Raw genomic sequence first — 18,733 nt, forward strand, 5'->3', positions numbered from 1 at the left:
CAAGGATCCCCCCTAAGCAGGTTTCCAAGCCACAACTTCTAAGTTATATTTATGTTCATTTATATGCATTAAAGACATTGCATATTTTAGTGGAGGGGAGAACATTTCATGTCCTTAACATTGCATAACTTCATTTGGATCACTATGTCATCACTCCCATTTATACATTCAAACCAACATTTACGAGAAATTCTTCATCCATTTATGAGAATCTTTATCTCTATCTCTATCTCTATCCCTATCGTTGTCTTTATTGCTATCTCTATCTCTATCGTTGTCTTTATCGCTATCTCTATCGTTGTCTTTATCGCTATCTCTATCTCTATCTCTATCTCTATCACTATCTCTATCTCTATCTCTATCTCTATCCTCTATCTCCTCTCAATCTCTATCTCTTTCACTATCTCCATATCTACCTCCATCTCTTTGATTACATTGATCTGCATCTCTATCTCTATCTCTATCTCTATCTCTATCTCTACCTCTATCTTTAACTCTATCTCTATCTCTATCTCTATCTCTACCTTTATCTCTATCGCTATTGCTATCTCTACCACTATCTCTATCTCTATCTCGATCTCTATCTCTTTCTCTGTCTCTATTTCTATCTCTATCTCTATCTCTCTCTCTATCTCTATCTCTATCTCTATCTCTATCTCTATCTCTATCTCTATCTCTATCTCTATCTCTATCTCTATCTCTATCTCTATCTCTATCTCTATCTCTATCTCTATCTCTATCTCTATCTCTATCTCTATCTCTATCTCTATCGCTATCTCTATCTCTATTTCAATCTCTATCTCTATCTCTATCTCTATCTCTATCTCTATCTCTATCTCTATCTCTATCTCTATCTCTATATCTATCTCTACCTCTATCTCTATCTCTATCTCTATCTCTATCTCTATATCTATATCTATCTCTATCTCTATCTCTATCTCTATCTCTATCTCTATCTCTATCTCTATCTCTATCTCTATCTCTATCTCTATCTCTTTCTCTACCTCTATCTCTATCTCTATCTGTATCTCTATCTGTATCTCTATCTCTATCGCTATCTCTATCTCGATCTCTAGCTCTATTTCGAACTCTATCTCTAACTCTATCTCTATCTCTATGTCTATCTCTATCTCTATCTCTATCTCTATCTCTATCTCTATCTCTATCTTTATCTCTATCTCTATCTCTATCTCTATCCCTATCTCTATCTCTATCCCTCTCTCTATCTCTATCTCTATCTCTATCTCTATCTCTATCTCTATCTCTATCTCTATCTATATCTCTATCTCTATCTCTAGCTCTATCCCTATCTCTATCTCTCTTTATATATCATTCTTTATCTCTATCTCTATTTATATATAAATCCCTATCTCTATTTCTTCCTCCATCTCTATCTCTATCTCTATTTCTATCTCTATCTCTATCGCTATCTCTATCTATATGTCTATCTCTATCTCTATCTCTATCTATATTTCTATCTCAGTATCAATCTCTATCTCTATCCTATCTCTATCGCTATCTTTAACTCGATCTGCATCTGTATTTCTCTCTCTATCTCTATTGGTATCTTTATATCTGTCACTATCTTCATCTCTATCTCTATATTTATCCATATATCTACCTCTATCTTTATCTCCTTTTCTCTAGCTCCACCTCTTACCTATCTCAACCTTTATCTCTATATGCATCTCTATCTCTATCTTTATCTCTATCTCTATCTCTATCTATATTTCCATCTCAATCTCTATCTCTATCTTTATCTCTAATCCCTATCTCTATCTTTATGTCTATCACTATCTCTATCTCTATCTCTATCTCTATCTCTATGTCTACCTCCATCTCTATCTCCATCTCTATCTCTATCTCTATCTCTAACTCTATCTCTATCTCTATCTCGATCTCTATCTCTATCTCTATCTCTATCTCTATCTCTATCTCTATCTCTATCTCTATCTTTATCTCTATCTCTTTCTCTCTATCTATCTTTGTCTCTATCTCTTTGTCTATCTCTATCGCTATCACTATCTCCATACGTATCCCTATCTCTATCTCTATCGCTATCTCTATCTCTATCTCTATCATTTTCTGTATCTCTTTCTCTCTCTCTCTCTCTCTCTATCTATATGTCTATAATTATATTTATATCTATCCATATCACTCTCTCTATATCTATCTCCATCTCTATCTCTATCTCTGTCTCTGTCTCTATCTCTATCCCTATCTCGTGGCGCGACACCGTCTGACACTGCAGGGTCGTCACGCGAGGAGCAAGCACCATCATCGAGCCTGCGACTGACACGTGTCCAGCCGACACGACGAGCTGCAGCTTCGACGCGCATCCCCGGGTTCAGATATTCAGCGTGAAGGCACGCCACCTTCTCAGCGTTTGGCTTACTCGTTTCTTACTTTCCCTTCATCGCTTTTTGTCGTTGTAGTGAGGGGAAGAACCCATATGAGGATATCTTCCCCTCCCATCTACCTTAGTGGTCCTTACAAGCCCTTTTATTTTCTTTCCTTTTCTTTTTCTTTCCTTCGTTGTTTAAGGGAACCCATTTCATCCTTCCTATATAAGGGAGGGTTGGGCGCCCCCCACCAAACTGACTCTTTGATTTTCATTGAAAGGTATCACGTATTCGGAATTCCAAGAGTCACGTTCGTGGAGGAGAGGAAGAAGAAGAAAGAAGGAGGAAGAAGAAGGAGAAGGAGGAGAAGGAAGAGGAAGAGGGAGAAGAAAGAGGAGGAAGAAGATCTGCCGCTGACCGTGCTCCGCTGCCCGCTCGTGCGCTGCCGCTGTCCCACCCCATTGCCGTCTTGCGCGTCGCCGCCGATCTGCGCAACGCCGCCATCCCACGCCCCGTCGCTGTGACGCTCGCCTGCGCCATGCCCCGCGCGGTCGCCTGCCCACGCGACGATGCCACCCCGCGCACCTGCGCCCGTGCTCGTGCCGTTCGCGCACCGCCATTGCCCTGGATATCTGCGCAGCTGCCGTCCGCGCGCCCGTGCACTGGCCGTGTTCCCTTTGCACGCCTCCACTTCCGCGCCCGAACTGCCTCTACCACTCGCGCCCACGCGCCGACAGTGTTCCGCTTGCACATCTTCCGCGTGTTGCCATTGTCCTACATGGCCGCGCGCTGCGCGTGCAGTGCCCGCACACCGCCAGCGCGTTGCCCGCGCCTTGCGCCGCATCGCTCGCTCCTGAGCTGCCTCTAGCACCGTGCCTTCCCCGCGCCGCACCAACTCCGAGCTCAGCGCTGCAACCAGCCCCATGCCATGCCTATCAGTCACGCCCGTGTCACCCCACTGCACCCCGCGCCAGGTCCAAGCTCTATACCGTGCCCGCGCCTTGCACCGCACATTGCTCTGTCGCTACCTGTGCCTACGCCTCGCCCTAAACCTACCAGTTATCTTCGAAACTTGTGGATACGAAATATACGTCGCCAGCGACGGCAGGTACCCCTACCCTGCTACCCTTTTGTCTCTTACTTTCTTTAGTGCATCTTTGATTTGCCTCCTCCGTGCTCGGGTTAGATATAGGTGAGAGCGAGACAGGTTGAGAAAATGACGATAATTATCACAAGAGTCTTACCTGCCCGGTACGAGTCTGGTTCTCCCGACGCGTGTGAGCATATTAGCGGGGAATTCTTAATCGGCGACGTACTCGCCTTTGACCTTCTTGGGTGGGGTCTGGGAGGTCCGTTTGACCTCACCAGAAGTGATCCTATCATTCTCTGGAACTGCAACACCGCACTTCAATGCACGCATCATCGTCATCACTTATACCTGTTCATCTGCATTGCTCGGACGACACTCATCGTCATCGTCCGATCGAGATCCTGATTTGATACCGAGCTGCTACCCTCGGTGTCAACCTGACAACGTCTTGACAACCTCCGGCATCAAATTGGTATCAGAGCCGGGCTGTGGTCGCCCACAGCACGTCTCCGACTTCGCATCCGCATTTAGTTGCATCCGCATCGCATCGTCTTTTCGAAAATTCATATAGGAATCCCAAGAATGGCCATAGAGACGCGACTCTCACGGATGCCACAACGCAGAGGTTCTACCTCCCCGCAATGAACCAAACCGTCGCACGACGAGAGAGGCAATGATACTGCCCTCTCGGGACCCCAACCGACGACCCCGGTAGCTGACGCCGTCCTACCGCATGTCGAGGCCACAAGGACCACACCCGACGGTACGGGTGCTCCTGGTACATCAGGCCCACCGGAACTTCCCAGTGCGTCCCGCGAGCCGTAATACTCTCCACGCGGCTCACCGCGATTCCTCGAGAGCACCACGCTAATATTCGCTTCAAGAGAGGCTGTCAGACGAGCAGGGAGCCTACTTCCGCGCCATGACTGCTAGGATGGAATGCATGGAGCGTATGTTCGCCAACCAACGGATGTCCGAGCACAGAGCTGACGTGGGTCCGGCCGCCCAAGGGTGACCTCGCAACCCGTCATGGGTTGCTCGACAAGGACCCCAAGGGAGGCTCATCCACGACCTCGATGATGATTACGAGGGTTTTGACCGCCGTTCAGACGGAGTCCCTCCGCACAGACGCCTAATCAGAGAGCTAGCACGAGAGCCCCAGCATATCCGTGCTTGGAATATGCAGCACCCGCGGGACGACCCCGCGCGCGGGTATGACGTGGACCGGCCGGTCCGCCCGGACCCTTACGTCCGTCAATATGATCGCGACATGGACAACGACTATCCGGTCCGTCTATACGACCCCATCCAGCCCCGTGATCCTAGGATGGTTGACCCACCGAGGCGCTGTGACGACTATTTCCGGCCGCCCCCACAATGACACTATGGGGTTGACGATGTCCCCCTACACCCACATCACGCGATGCATATCGACCGCGCACCTCGGGATGGTCCTCCCCACCTTTGGGATGACCGCGTTTACGAACCGATCCCACCCCGTCGCCACATGGAGCTGCGACGTGGAGACTACCCCGTGCCCGAGTGGCACTTGGATGATGATGAACGTCGGCGTGAGGAGCACCGTGCATGCATCCAGAGGAGCGTGCGCGCCGACATTGCCGTCTTTGAGGGCTCTCGGAAGCCCAAGGAATGAAATAAGGATTACGAAGTGCTTTCTTTGTAATTTGAAAATTTTAAATAAGATAACAATCAATGGACAAGCAAACTACCAACTTTGCCCGAACCATTTACTTTGAGGCGAATTGATTGAGAAAATAATAACATACATATTATTACTTTAACCCCACCCGACCATCCCCTCCCCCCCAAGAGCAAATAATCATATTTCTTATTTTTCTGTTGGATCTTTTATTGCGAGAATTGAGGTGTTGATATTTCAAGTTTTCTCCAAAGCGCTACCTGCAATGTAGGGGGGGAATTACACCTATTCAATTTACACACGACAAGCATTCACATCAAGAAACTCTATCTGGACATTCTAGCATTCAATCGGCATGGATTTATTCAATTTATAGTCAATCCGCGTTCAAAACAAGAAAATATGTACATTCTTGAAAAATAAAATTCCTATACACACTAGAAATCCTGAATTTTCCTCATTAGCAAGTCAAGTTGGCGGCGGAAATGGCTGATCGGCCAAGCAAGATAGGTTGACGAGAATGATCACCGCAGACGCAGCACATATGAGAATGAGCAGAATCGCGATGCTCAGCTGCAGGAGGCAGGTGAGATTGATTCCTCCTTGCATCGCCTCGTAGGCTTCCATCTCCTTGAGCATCGCCGCAGCGATTCTGTTGCGAAGATCGTCCGCATGATCAGCAGGAACCGTAGATGACGAGGAGGGTTGGAAATGGAGCGACCGAGCAGCTTCCTGTTCCTCGATTTCCACCTGATCCGGGAAGCTTTCTCCAGGAAGAAGAGGCAACGAGGAAGAAGAGGCCGAAGAAATCTGCAGGAAGCAACGAGGAATCACGCGAGGAAAATCTCGAAATCGAAACTTGAGAAATTCGAATTGCCGCAAAACTTGAGAATTCCGCAAACTCTCGCCTCATATTTCGACGTCGACGTGATCGAAGCTCGATCCTCTGCGATCTGCTTCGCCGAATCCGGCGAATTCTTCAGAGGCGAGAAGTTCAGAGCCCTCCTCGCCGCGCTCGCTGGCCTGATACTCTCTCAGCCGCGCTTCCTTATCTCTCTCTCTCTCTCTCTCCCGCGCTGTCTCCGCTTTTGAAGAGTCGGGAATCGAGGTCTCAACCGAATGGAATCATCCGGGCCGTTGGAGTGGGGATATGTTTTTTAATATGGACGGTTCGGATCCGACGATGCTTCTCTCTAGGCTTCTTTGTCATTCGGGACTCGAGAGCAAGGCTTCTTCGGTCTTTTGTCCGTCATCCACGACGACTCCGCGGATGACGGAAAAAGAGAGCACGTGCGAGAGACAAAAGATTTACTCCTTAAAATATCATTCAAATAGAAATTTATTCCTCAATAATATCTGTATTTTAATATCATTAAAATAGAGCAGGCCACTGAGTTTGTAGGCTCCTTTCTCTGCTCGAGTTGCGAAAAATATCTGTATTTTAATCTCCGCTCGAGTCGCTCTCCGACGGAGTTTGTAGGCCACAGAGATCATTAAAATATCTGTATTTTAATCTCCGCTTGAGTTTGTAGTCTCCTTAATATCTAACCCTTCACTTTCTCTCGATTGACATCTATCTCTCTTCCTTGCATTCTCCCCTTCTCTTCTGCTATTTGTTTGTCATACGTCTCTCCCATCTGTCTCTCTCTCCCTCTCTATTGGTATTCACTATCATCGTCCTTTCTTTGTATCAGACTATCGCTTTTAGTCCCACATTTGTTCTTTCGTGTGAACCCGACCAATGTTCTCTAAGAGTTACGTACAATTGAAATATTTTATCTATGTTTTTTATTCTGTATTCCATCTATCTTATTACATATATATTTTAAGGCAATGGTCAGGCATTGTCTTGATCTTGTCGCGTGACGGCCACATGCATCGTAAATTGTTCTCCGTGATCCATGAGTCGTCCGCACCTGTCCTTCTTTACAAGCACAACAAAAAATTTCACGATACCTCGTCTCCTACATAGTTAATGACCTCTTGCAGTATATAATCGACTGACTCGTGCCAATTGGGTTAAAGTACGGGGGTAGTGGTCGCGGCAATCTCACTCACACTGAAAGGGTCTAGAGAGGACAGGATAGAAGAGAGAGAAGGGGCTTGCTATGGAGCCAAGTCTGCCATGTTAAATGTGGAGCTGATCCCCCGTGAAGGAGGGATTTTGGCGACATAGGTGTGACCACCCACTCGTTGCAGGATTGAGAATGGGCAGGCGCTACGAACATGTAGGAGTGTAGCCGTCCTGGGAGAATAACTCTTTAGCCTAAGTCTCACCATCACCCGGTCTCCTACGTCAAACACTCGGGATTGACGATGCAAGTCGGCAGCCTGGTTTTACAATGCATTAAGACTCGTAGTTCTACCATGAAGATGCTGATGCAAGAGCAAAACATGTTGGGAGAATGCGAGACCATAACGATCTACAGTTGCTGAGGCAATGATGTATAACAGTACGTCAGTGTCGTCGATAGGTTTACACCAGTGTAATTAGATGAATGCGATGCCGGCATTTGAATGATGCAACTTTTAAAATAACGAGCAGTGATTCGGTTGTTTTCAACTTAGAACAAAGATCAGGAGATGACACGAGTAGTTTAGGGCCGGTTGGCTCCCAATGACCCATTAGTTCGGCACGAGCACCGATGAAGCAGGGAAGCAAATAACTGCCTGTACGTGTCCACAACAATTGCTGTTAACAGATCTACTCCGACACCAAGGCAAGGGAACCCTACTCTCAACAGCGAGAATGATAATTCACAAGAAAACTCTCTCTTCGGTAGTGAGATGTCGGGATCCGTACTGGAGCAAGTAATCAAGCTGACAGAAATAAGGGGAGAAGATTAAGACAAAAGAGTGACATGTTGGCGTGGCAGAGGCTTGCAGCTTTGCTGCAGCGTGAACAATATAATCAAGGCAGCTTCAAACCGATCAACAACTGGGGCTAGGTCGTGATAGATCCTTGCAGAATCGTCAAAATGTGATCGACACAATGGATGCAGCTAGAATTATTAGCATAGCGGGTCGTCGAAGAAAGTATCATCGATCATAATAGAAGATTCATGGGTCCAAGGTGGACCGTAGCGAGCACAACGGGCACAGGTGATACTCTGTTTCAAAGAAGAAGCTTGGGATGATTGTTCGGCCGAGAGAGTCTCCGTTCGACAAAGGAAAAAAGATGTCAGAATGCCGATAGTAATTCGTGTGTCCCGCGTAGAAAAAAATAAACAAAATGTCTCCAAGGGATCGTATGTCTCACGCCAATTGTTGGCAGTTACCAGTTTCTTCTTCGGTCAAGAGTTCGAGGAAGAAATAGATTTTGGAACAGTGGAGGATGTCTGCCAAAACATCTTGAACGATGGATGAAGTCCAGGAAAATATCCACTCTTGAATCGGAATGGCCGATCGAAGATCGAGTGGAGAATTGTAACCTCGCAGAAATTCGGTAGCAGACCTCCCCGAATGTGGCATTTTGACGGCGTGAATGTGCGCACGAAGAGGGAGGGTGTAAACAACAGCGACGGCAGCTGGATCCTCCTCCGATGACTTTGTTCACAAGGAAGGAGAGCAGCGACTGCCAGATTCACGATTTCTTTCTTCCTGTCAAACTATCATGCAGGAAAGTCTATTTCCATGCAATGGGACAGGGGAGGACCACTGATGGCGCGTCACCACCGGACGTCATCGAGCCAGCAGCAGAGGAGCAGCAGGACTTCCCCGACCCAGCACCCGAGGAGCCGGCACTACCCAGCTCGCCACCGAGACGAGTCCAGCCACCACGACGAGCCGCCGCAGCAACACGGGATCCCGCATTCCGTTACTCGGCATGACGCGGACGCCGACCACCGGAGCACACCGACACCTTCGGTTACCTTATTCTATAGCTTTTCGGTTTTATCGTGTTGTCGTGTAGCGGGGAAGGATCCATATGAGGAACTCTTTCCCCCCCCCCTTTTTATGTTGGGCCTGACAAGCCCGTTTTCATTATTTCCTTTCCTTTCCTTGTTTTGTTTTGTTGTTTTTGGACTTAAGGAAGGGCCTATCTTCACCCATATATAAGGGGAAGAGGTGGGCGCTTCCCCTCACTTGACCTAAATTTTTGAAGAATGGTATTTTGAGAAGAAGGGTCAGGTCGTGGAGAAGAATAGAAGAAAGAAGAAGAAGAGGAGAAGGAAGAAGAAGAAGGAAGGAGGAGGAGAAAGGGAGAGGAAAGAGGAAGGAAGCCGCCACCGCCACACTGCGCCGCCGCACGCCGCCACGCCGCCGCCGCCCGCCGCCAAGGCGCTTCGCGCCGCGCGCCGCCGCCGCCCAGCGCCGACGCTGCGGCCACCGCTGCGCCGTCGCGCGCCGTCAGCGCCACCGCTGCGCTCACCGCCAGCGCGCCGCCGCCAGCTGCGCGCTCACCGCCAGCGCCACCGCGCCCGTCGCGTGCCGCCCGCGTGCCCGCCGCGCCTGCTGCCACCGCGCGCCACCGCCAGCGCGCCGCTACCGGCGCCCACCGCCGCCGGCTGCCGCTGCTGCGCTGCCGCCGCCGCCGCGCCTGCCGCCAAGGCGCCGCCGCCGCGCCACGCCCGCGCTGACCGCGTACCGCCGCCACGCCGACCGCGCGCCCGCCCGCCGCAACCGCGCGCCGCGCCGCACTGTCGCGCGCCGCCGCGCGCGCCGCGCCGCCCACCGCCCACGCCGACCACGCATCGCTCCGCGCTGACTCGCACAACCGCTCCTCCGCACCAGTCAACCTCCGCGCACCCGACAACTCCCTCCTCGGAACCAGTTGGTGCGAAAATCCCGTCGCCAGCGCGACGAAGGTACCCTGCTTTCCCTAGCCTCTTTCGTCATTTATTTCCGCCAGTATTCTTTCGTATTGCCTCCACCGCGCTCGGGTTAGATAGGTGAGTGGGACAGATTGAGAGAACGACGAAACAAAGACGAGCGTCTTACCTGTCCGGTACGAGTCGGGACGCCCCGACGCGTGTGAGCATTCCAGTGGGAGTTACCCCATTTGACGGCGTCGCGCGCCGACCCACCTCGGGCGACTTGGAGGGCTGGTCCGACCCAGCTTGGCGACCCGTCCCGCTCGGGTTGGCTCTCATAGCTTGTCGGCGCATTGCACGTACCGTTGTAGAACCATCGTCCTCGTTATCGTCATACATGTATTTCTGTTCTCCGCATATCCATCGGTTGACGTCGTGGACGTAACCCGATTAGTTAGCGATACGACACCGAGTTCCTTCCTTCGGTGACGGTCGGACGCCGTTGAGACGACGTCCGGCATCAACCACGATATAGAGGAACAACATAACACCTTTCCTTCTTTCACCCAAAAAGCAGTTTGGTGGAGCTTCGGCATAGACAACTTCTTTTTCACCGGTGGCTCTGAACGGTAACCATTCCTCTCCGGCAGATCTGTAATGGGACCCACCTTTAGAAGGGAGAGAAAACAAACAAACACAACTCAAATTTTCTAAAATACAATTCTGGTCTTCCATTAGGGCATACCCCATCTATATAAGGTTGGGTGCCTTAATGGATGATTAGAGGAATGGTCCAATTGAGAGACCTTTCGCCTAATGGGCCAACTGAAAATAAATTACAACATATAACAAGACTAGGCCTAAAAAGGTGGCCAATTAAACGTCCTTACACATAAATAAATGCACAAATTTACCTGATCGATCGTCGAGCCGTATTGAGTTCTTCGCGTCGGCACAGGCGTCGCGTCACCATTTCTGGCGAGCTTGAAAAGGAACTTCTCGATGGTCCACCATCAAGCAAGGGGTCAATGAAGAACCTAGCCATAGGCGATCTCAAAAGAAGTCAACCCAGTGGTGCGATTCACTAGCGCATTACGCGCGAGCTTGGCGCGAGGAGTAGAACAATGGTGCTTGATCGTTATCTCGTGGGTGGCATGGCGATCGCAACACATGTGCGTGATGCCCTCCTTCTCTAGGGCGACGAGTGCGGGATTTACACGATGACTAAAGCTCACCTTGATGAAGCCTTTCGGGATGACACGTTTGCTATGGACGGATGGTACGGGTGGCCAGGGGGCGGCGCGAGTGGCCAGGCGGGTGGCACAGACGGTGCTGGTGGCCAAGCGAGCAGCACGGGTGGCGGGGCATTCGGCGCGGGTGGCCTGGCTGCTGACACGGCGGCCAACGAACGACACGATTGGCCAAGCACAACAATGGGTCTTCGATAACATATCGCAGTTCTCGGGTGCGCATGGGGCGACTTATGGCCGCTAACCCAACTGGGTTGGTCGATCCACTTTTCTTAGCCGGCTTCGTGGTATATGGGTACCATGTAACCCTTCGACCCTGGTACAAGAATGAACACATGTTCGTCCTACCGACTATGGTGACATCATAGTCATATATCCATGGACGACCTAAGATGATGGCTTGGGCGGGCGGCCTTGAGTGGGCGGCCTAGGGCGGCCTTTGGCGGCCCTGGGCGGGCGGCTTGGGGCGGCCTTGGGCGATCCTAGCGAGGGGAGAACGAGGGCAAGAGAAGAGAGACCAGAGGGAAGGAGAGGAAGGCGGCCGGTGACGCGAGGCGGCGATGGTGGCGGAGGCGGCGGCAGTAGGGTTGGAGAAGGGATAGGGGAGGCTGGGCGGTCCTCTAAGAAGAGTTAGAACAAACTCAATTCTTGAATAATGACTGCCTAACTATTTCTTGAAACAAGGGCCTATACATATAGGACTTGGAGGAAAGAGAAAATACAAGTTACTAAAAATTAAAGACGAGGAACGTGATTCGTGTCACATCAAGGGGCAGTTGTTGATCTGCCTTTGGCGACGTGTCATGATGCGTGAAGGGGCGTGGGTGCGTGGAGACGTGCGTGGAGATGGCGGCATGTCTTCGGCGGTCGTGTTGACTTCAAATGACGGTGGTGGCATGCCCGTAGCGGACGCGTTGACTTCGGTTGACGGTGGTGATGCGTCCGGTGTTGATGCGTTGGCATCGTCGCCACCAGGTAAGGGAATAAAGGATGCCTGAAAATAAGAGGTGAGACCTCAAAGAAATGCCTCTGCTTCTGGTAGTTAGAGTTCTTGGAGGGTGTTGGAGATCTTGGAGAGACCAGTTGTACATGGCAAGGGTCTTCTGAAGGCATTCATACCAACAAGAGGAGCTAGATACAGGGGATAAGCGTCCACTGGGATTTCTGAAGTAGGATCCGGCTGTGGAGTTGCTACATTACATTTGTAAGTTGCATTTCTTGATGTTTTTCTTACCAATTTGACACAGATCGCATCATAAACCTGCAGATTTTGAATATATAACAAAACAAATAGCTTACCTTTGTGTTAAAATATATGGACAAGGTTCTTATTCGGTCAACTTGGGACTAACATATTGCTTTTAAAAGGACATAGATGAGAGATTTGTGGGTCATATTAATAAATCATTCATCTGACCCTATTTTTCATGGTAGGAGTTTGCAAAGAGGACTTTCTTATGTCCTTAGTAGGTTTTGATTGAGAGGAACCTGTTTGCCTTAGAACGAGTCCACGATGATCTCATTGCTCTAAAGTGGGAGCTAGCTGTGATGATGCAATTATGGATATCAACCTTCCCCCTTCCTCATGATTTTTCTTGCCTAAAAATATTTCAAAACATATTCTTTGTACGATTAAGATTTTTCCCAATCTCATCATTTGCCACACAATCCCCCTTGCAGTTTAGTATCCCTAATCTGAAAACATAGATGGCTGGAATGATGAAAATATAAATTAAGATTCTAAAGTTTCCATTAACATTACATTTTTCCTGCTCAATGATGAGATATATTTTTAAAGAACACAAAGGTTGAACTCACCCAACTAGAGCCTATGGCTATGTAATGCTTATGTTTACAAGTTAAAGCAAACAGGCAGTATCTATTCTATCAAGAACACATTTTCCAAAGTCCCCGACAAGAGGATAGAACATTATCTAGTAATAGTGGTACTGAATCCGTTGAAAAAAATCATTGGTAAGTCAGCCCAAAGTTAATCGTTTCTAGTTTTGGAAACTTTCCATCCGCGTAGGAAAGAGATAAGCAACGTAATAAGGTGGGCTCTAAACGCATCCCCGCCATGCAAAAGGTTCAAGACCAGCGCTTATCTTCTTCTTCTTTCTTCTCCGTCTCGGCAAGTTCGTTCGAATGTCGATGATGAATGCGATCTTCTACCCCACCAATCTTCCACCGTTCGCCGTTCGCCGAGTAGAAACGATGCTGAAGACCCACGAAGCGTTCTTGCGAAAATCCAGAACAAGAGATCTGAGAACGGTGCGGTTATCTTCTTTCTAGTGAACAAAACACAGGCATTTGATACCACATATTCAAGGTATTTGCTGATTTCTTGCTATTCTTGATCATGCGAGCAGTTTGCCAAGGGCTGCCGGACCTGCTCTGGAAAGGGCGCCATGGAGTGCCCCGGATGCAAAGTCAGAGAAATCAGAAAAGAAAACCCAACCCTGGAATTGTTTCTCCATTGAGCTGATTATTATTATTTTCTTTCTGCTGGATTCAGGGAAGTGGGAAGAACAAGAAGAACGGGAACATCTTTGAGCGATGGAAGTAGGAGTTTTTCTAGTCCCTTGTTTTTTTTTTGTAGAGGGGGAGGAAAGAGATTGAGAATTCCTGCCCTCGTTTCAGGTGCTACGATTGTCAGGGGTTTGGGCTGATAAGCTGCCCGTCTTGCGGCAAAGGGAAGGGCCTCACGCCGGAGCAGAGGGGAGAAAGATGAGTGATATCATTTCCTCTTGTTTGGTGCCTCTGCTGATGTATGATGCCAGGAGAATACTTGGACTATTGGGCCAGCTCCAAATTATGACAAATTTTATTGATAGCAATTTCTGCTTCTCTAGTTTAATATTTCTAACTAATCAAAACTTTATCAAAAAACCTTCAGCTGAAATTTACCCTGTGGTGGCTGTTGCAAGCATGGTTTACCCCCTCCTGATATCTTCATATTGGACAACCCAGTATCTAATGCTGGGGGAAAATTGTAATGATTTCAGATGCCAGTATCTGATAGCAGACATATATTAGATAGTTGCCTGATATCTAATACTGGGGTGAACACCTTGGTACTACCGTCTATCTGAATCTAATACCAGGATATTAGGTTCAGATATTCATACCAAATATTTATATCCAGATGTCAGATTCTGATCTCCGTACTAAATATCGATACCTAGATGTTGGATTCTGATATATGTACCAAATAGGATTCGCCAGAGGTGTGATTCTAATCTCTGTAGTAAATATTGATATCCAATTGTTGGATATCTGTACCAAATATCATTCTCACCATGTTGGATTTTGATACCCAAATATCTATTTTTTATGGTGAGTCATTGGCCCGTTTTTAATTAAAAACATTTTTCTGTGTATTATTTTTTTGGTCCTTTCAGCTTAATAAAATTATGTTAAGTAATAAGTGTCCATTTGCCTTCATTAGGAGACTAATCAACTAGAGTTTACACAACCCAGGTGTCATATGGTTGTGCCAGGTTGGGCTAACTGATCTCCATTCACTATGATGGTGGATTATCTTGCCTCGGTTCATGAGTGATCTGTTCACCAGTGAGCTAATTTATCCACTCAATAATACACGAAAGCAAAAATATGTTATTCCCAAGTTGATCTAATTATGCAAAGAACTAACATTATGATGTTTAAAATTAACTTAGTTGACTAATTAATTTTATTCATACACAGAAGAAAGTTCAAGGTTAATTAAATAATTAAATATATGTATTTTTCCTACCAATAGAAAACATATGTAATTTATATTTCACATAATAAGATTGAAATTCAAAATTTAATATACACGACTGATATCTTATCTATTCATCATGCAATCCTTGAGATGAAGATGGATGCAGATATCAGGACCGATAATGATATATAATATCGTCATCCCCATATTGTTACTGGATATCGATGGAAATATATGCATCCCACAAGCCAATCACACATTCCACATATTGTTTTACAATGTATTCATTAAAATGCACTTGCGAAGCTTTTGATGAAGTGCACAAATACATCATCTGACTCTATGAAGTATGATGAGATCATAATATCAAGACAATGGTCTTTAATCATGTGTTCCAAATAGAGAAGGAAAACAAAGTATTTGGGTAGAATATCATTATGGTCCCGCTCATTTGATGAGTATAACCAATCCCATAGACATTAAAGTGGCAGCATTAATGGAAAGAGTTCACTGAATTGATTCATAGGAATCCCTAGATTGTATTATAACAAAGAGTTAATCAGGTTGATTCACAACACTGTTGATTAAGTGTTCTTTGGATTTGAGACCCCAAACAGATCTTGTCGATGGATGTTTGTTACTTAAGAGTTCCTATCCATGGAATTCATAACCATATTATCCTATCTGGAGCAAGAACTACATAAATATGATTGTGGGGTCAAGATGGGATCATTCGCCATTGGTATAGGAGGAGACATCTCAAGGAAGATGGTATGATCTACTCCTTGACCAAGATAGTGGAATATGGGAGAAGAGTTCAATAATGAATTCCGAATGCATCAACACTAACTTAGATGATGGATTAGGGTTTAAAAACAATCATATTGTAGGTTTTCCAAGGAGTGCTAAACAACCATGAGACAATACGTACATGGAAACCAATGATGGACAGGTTCCATGTGCGAGTCTATACACTCCTTTGTATCTTGTAGATTATAAGGTGGAGTTTAGCACCCCACAAGCTGGAAACTTGATCTATAGATTAGGTCAAATCAATATGTGATTAATTAATCTATATGGTGATATAACTTATTAATTTGGGCCCTTGAAGCCATTAATTAGACTGATAAATGGGCATATTGGGTCACACACAAATGGTATTTTGAGCATCATAAGATATATTGTAAGTTTTGGGTTTTTTATGAAAAATAATTCACTTAATACTAATAGGGAAATGCTTTTAAAGAAATTCACTCAGGCCAAACATTCTCATGGCCCTAATGATAACTTGCAAATTAACATGATTAATTGATGAATTGTACATTATATTTATGTGTTTTAATGACCATATTTGCATGTTATCATATAAAATGAAGATAAATGATTTACACTTTGATTTTACTATTATTTCTAATTTTTATCATTTTTTACATTGTATTTGACTCATTTCATTAAAGAAATATTTTTTACAAGGCCTTAAATACTTGGCTAATGGTTTGTCAGGGCTTTCCTAATTTGTTTGGATTTTCCATATTTTTATATAATTTTCTGACCAATATTTAGTTAAGAAATGATTTTTTTGTATTTAAATAATATAAATTCTATTTATTTAGCATTTTTAATATATATATATATATATATTAAGTGGGATCCACGTCATTCGCCTGAAATTTGGGCGAATGAATGGTGCATATTATTAAAATAATTAAAAGAGAAAAAAGAGCATTATTGGCTCATTATGGCATTGCGAATCGCGATGCCATAATGAGTGAATGATTGCTCTATAGACAGCGTGAATTTATTAAATGATAGTCTACTTCGTACATGGTCAGTTAGCCGCGTGCATTAAATGCACGCGGCCACTGACACACGTATATTTTAAAGTCATTTTATTTAATTTATGCGGCGTCGATTCGCCGCGTGCATTCAATGCCGCGTATTTTAAATAAAAGGGCGGTAAGCTCACCTCGTCTTTTATTTTTTATTTTTTTAGGCACTGACGAGGATGGTGTGGCTTCTTTTCAGCCATTCAAAAGGAGCATCCATTATTCAATGATTGGCCCTGTGGAAACGTTCAAACACGTGGCAGAACGAGATCCAAGGTGATGAAAACAAGGAAGAAGAGCTGTCAGCCAATAAGAAAAATCAATTTTTCTTAAATAATTAAACAATCCAATGGCCACTTTTAAACGCCAGTAAATCTGCGATATCTGGAGATCTAGCCGTCCGATTCTGAAATTTTGAGGGCATATTTGTGATGCAAGACAACTAATGCAGGGCGACTATGGTGACGGTAAAGGGGATGACGGGTGATGAGGAGTGTAAGATGACTGATGAGATTGGGGAAAAGGATGATGAGGTGCTATATGGGGATTGGTTTTTGGAGGTGGATAAAATAGATCACAAATTCACACGGTCGATCTCGAGAGATTTAAATCTGATGAGATAATGGTGTGCAGCCTCTTTCCACGTCGAGGGTGGGAGTACTGTCTTCAACCACCGCGATGATGCCAAGCACCAAAATCAATACCTCGAATTCACGCTCGCGGGAAAACTCAAGAAAAGACCTAATCCACTAGTTGTTGAAAATTCCAGAAAATTCAAACAAATCCGACGGCGGTGGAAGACTCATCAAGGAACACTGGACGAAGAACACAGGACACCAAAGAGTGCAAGGGGTACCTCGGCACCCGGGGTGCGTGATGAGGATGCGGGGAATTCTGGTCGTAACGAGGATGCGTGACGAGGGCGCGGGAAAACGCTAGTCAACGCGGGGCATGGTCGAGACATGGATGGCGTCAAGGAGTGAGGACGGTCGAAGGGCGATCAAGTGGCCCTTGGCGATCTGGACGTTGGGTGGCCCTAACTTGGGCGACCTAGCGCTTGGTTGGCCAAGCGCTGGACGGCCTAGTCTCTTGGCGGCCTGGGCGTTGGGCAACCCTAGCGTGGGCGGCCTATCGCCTGGGTGGCCGAGTGCTGGGCGGCCTGGGCGCTGGGCAGCCCTAGCGTGGGCGGCCTGGCGCTTGGGCGGCCGAGCGCTGGACGGCCTGGTCGCTCGGTGGCCTAGGCGCCGGGCGGCCCAGCGTGGGCGGCCTAGTGCTTGGGCGGCCGAGCGCTGGGCAGCCTGGTCGAGTGGCGGCCCTGGGCGCTGGACGGCCTGGTCGCTCGGTGGCCTAGGCGCCGGGCGGCCCAGCGTGGCGCTAGTGCTTGGGCGGCCGGCGCTGGGCAGCCTGGTCGAGTGGCGGCCACTGGCGCTGGCGGCGCTTGGTGTGGCGGCCTGGCGCCTGGCGGCCGGCGCGGGCGGCCTAGCCGATTAGGCGCCGAGCAGCCTGGCGCTTGGGCATTGGGCGGCTTGGTGCTTGAGCGCTGGCGGCCAGGTGCTCGGCAGTCTATCGCATGGGCGCTGGGCGGCCTAGCGTTCGGGCGCTGGGTGGCCTAGCGTTTGGGCGCTGGGCGGCCAGGCGCTCGAGCGCTGGGCGGCCAGGCGCTCGGGCGCTAGGCGGTCTGGCGCGTGGGCGCTGGACAGCCTTGCGATTGGGCGCTGGGCGGCCTGGCGTTTGGGCGCTGGGCGGCCTGGCGTTTGGGTGCTGGGCGGCCTAGCGCTGGGGCACTGGGCAAACAGGTAGAGAGGAGAGGGAGAGAGAGAAGGAGTGCATGGCAGTCGGCAACGCGTGATGGCGACGACGGCAAAGGCGGCGGCGATCTGGGGAAGAGAAGAGGATTAGGGCAAGTCCTCCAAGAAGAGAAAACTCAATTCTTGAATATAACTTTGCCAACTGTTTCTTGCAACATTGGCCTATACATATAGGCGTTGGAGGAAAGAAAAAATAAGAGAAATAAAATTAAAAATAATGATGGGCGACGTGGTATCGTGTCACGTCAAAGGGTAGTTCTTGATCTGACATTGACAACATGTCATGACGCATGA

General features: G+C 47.4%; 1 protein-coding gene and 1 long non-coding RNA gene across 2 annotated transcripts; one reads left to right on the top strand and one right to left on the bottom strand.

The window, feature by feature from the left end:
• Nucleotides 1–5,429: 5,429 nt before the first annotated feature.
• LOC144714326 (uncharacterized) lies at nucleotides 5,430–6,145 on the bottom strand. The gene is made up of 2 exons (XR_013584323.1): nucleotides 6,001–6,145; nucleotides 5,430–5,902 (listed from the first exon to the last, which is right to left on the bottom strand). It is a non-coding gene; the product is annotated as an uncharacterized LOC144714326 (long non-coding RNA).
• Nucleotides 6,146–13,151: 7,006 nt separating this feature from the next.
• Nucleotides 13,152–13,941, top strand: LOC144714303 (SSUH2-like protein). The gene is made up of 4 exons (XM_078589024.1): nucleotides 13,152–13,367; nucleotides 13,466–13,525; nucleotides 13,612–13,658; nucleotides 13,737–13,941. The coding sequence occupies exons 1-4, from the start codon at nucleotides 13,242–13,244 to the stop codon at nucleotides 13,825–13,827; spliced, it is 324 nt and encodes a 107-aa protein (XP_078445150.1). The 5' UTR covers nucleotides 13,152–13,241; the 3' UTR covers nucleotides 13,828–13,941.
• The last annotated feature ends 4,792 nt before the right edge of the window (nucleotides 13,942–18,733 follow it).

This window comes from Wolffia australiana, chromosome 17, assembly GCF_029677425.1.
Source record: "Wolffia australiana isolate 7733 chromosome 17, ASM2967742v1".
In the NCBI taxonomy this organism is placed as follows: domain Eukaryota; kingdom Viridiplantae; phylum Streptophyta; class Magnoliopsida; order Alismatales; family Araceae; genus Wolffia; species Wolffia australiana.

Excerpts from the sequence above, each read along its gene's own strand:
- LOC144714303 (XM_078589024.1), top strand. The coding sequence starts at position 13,242 with ATGTCGATGATGAATGCGATCTTCTACCCCACCAATCTTCCACCGTTC. Across the intron at positions 13,368-13,465 it reads GAACAAGAGATCTGAGAACG|TTTGCCAAGGGCTGCCGGAC; the intron begins GTGCGGTTATCT and ends TCATGCGAGCAG. Across the intron at positions 13,659-13,736 it reads AACATCTTTGAGCGATGGAA|GTGCTACGATTGTCAGGGGT; the intron begins GTAGGAGTTTTT and ends CCCTCGTTTCAG.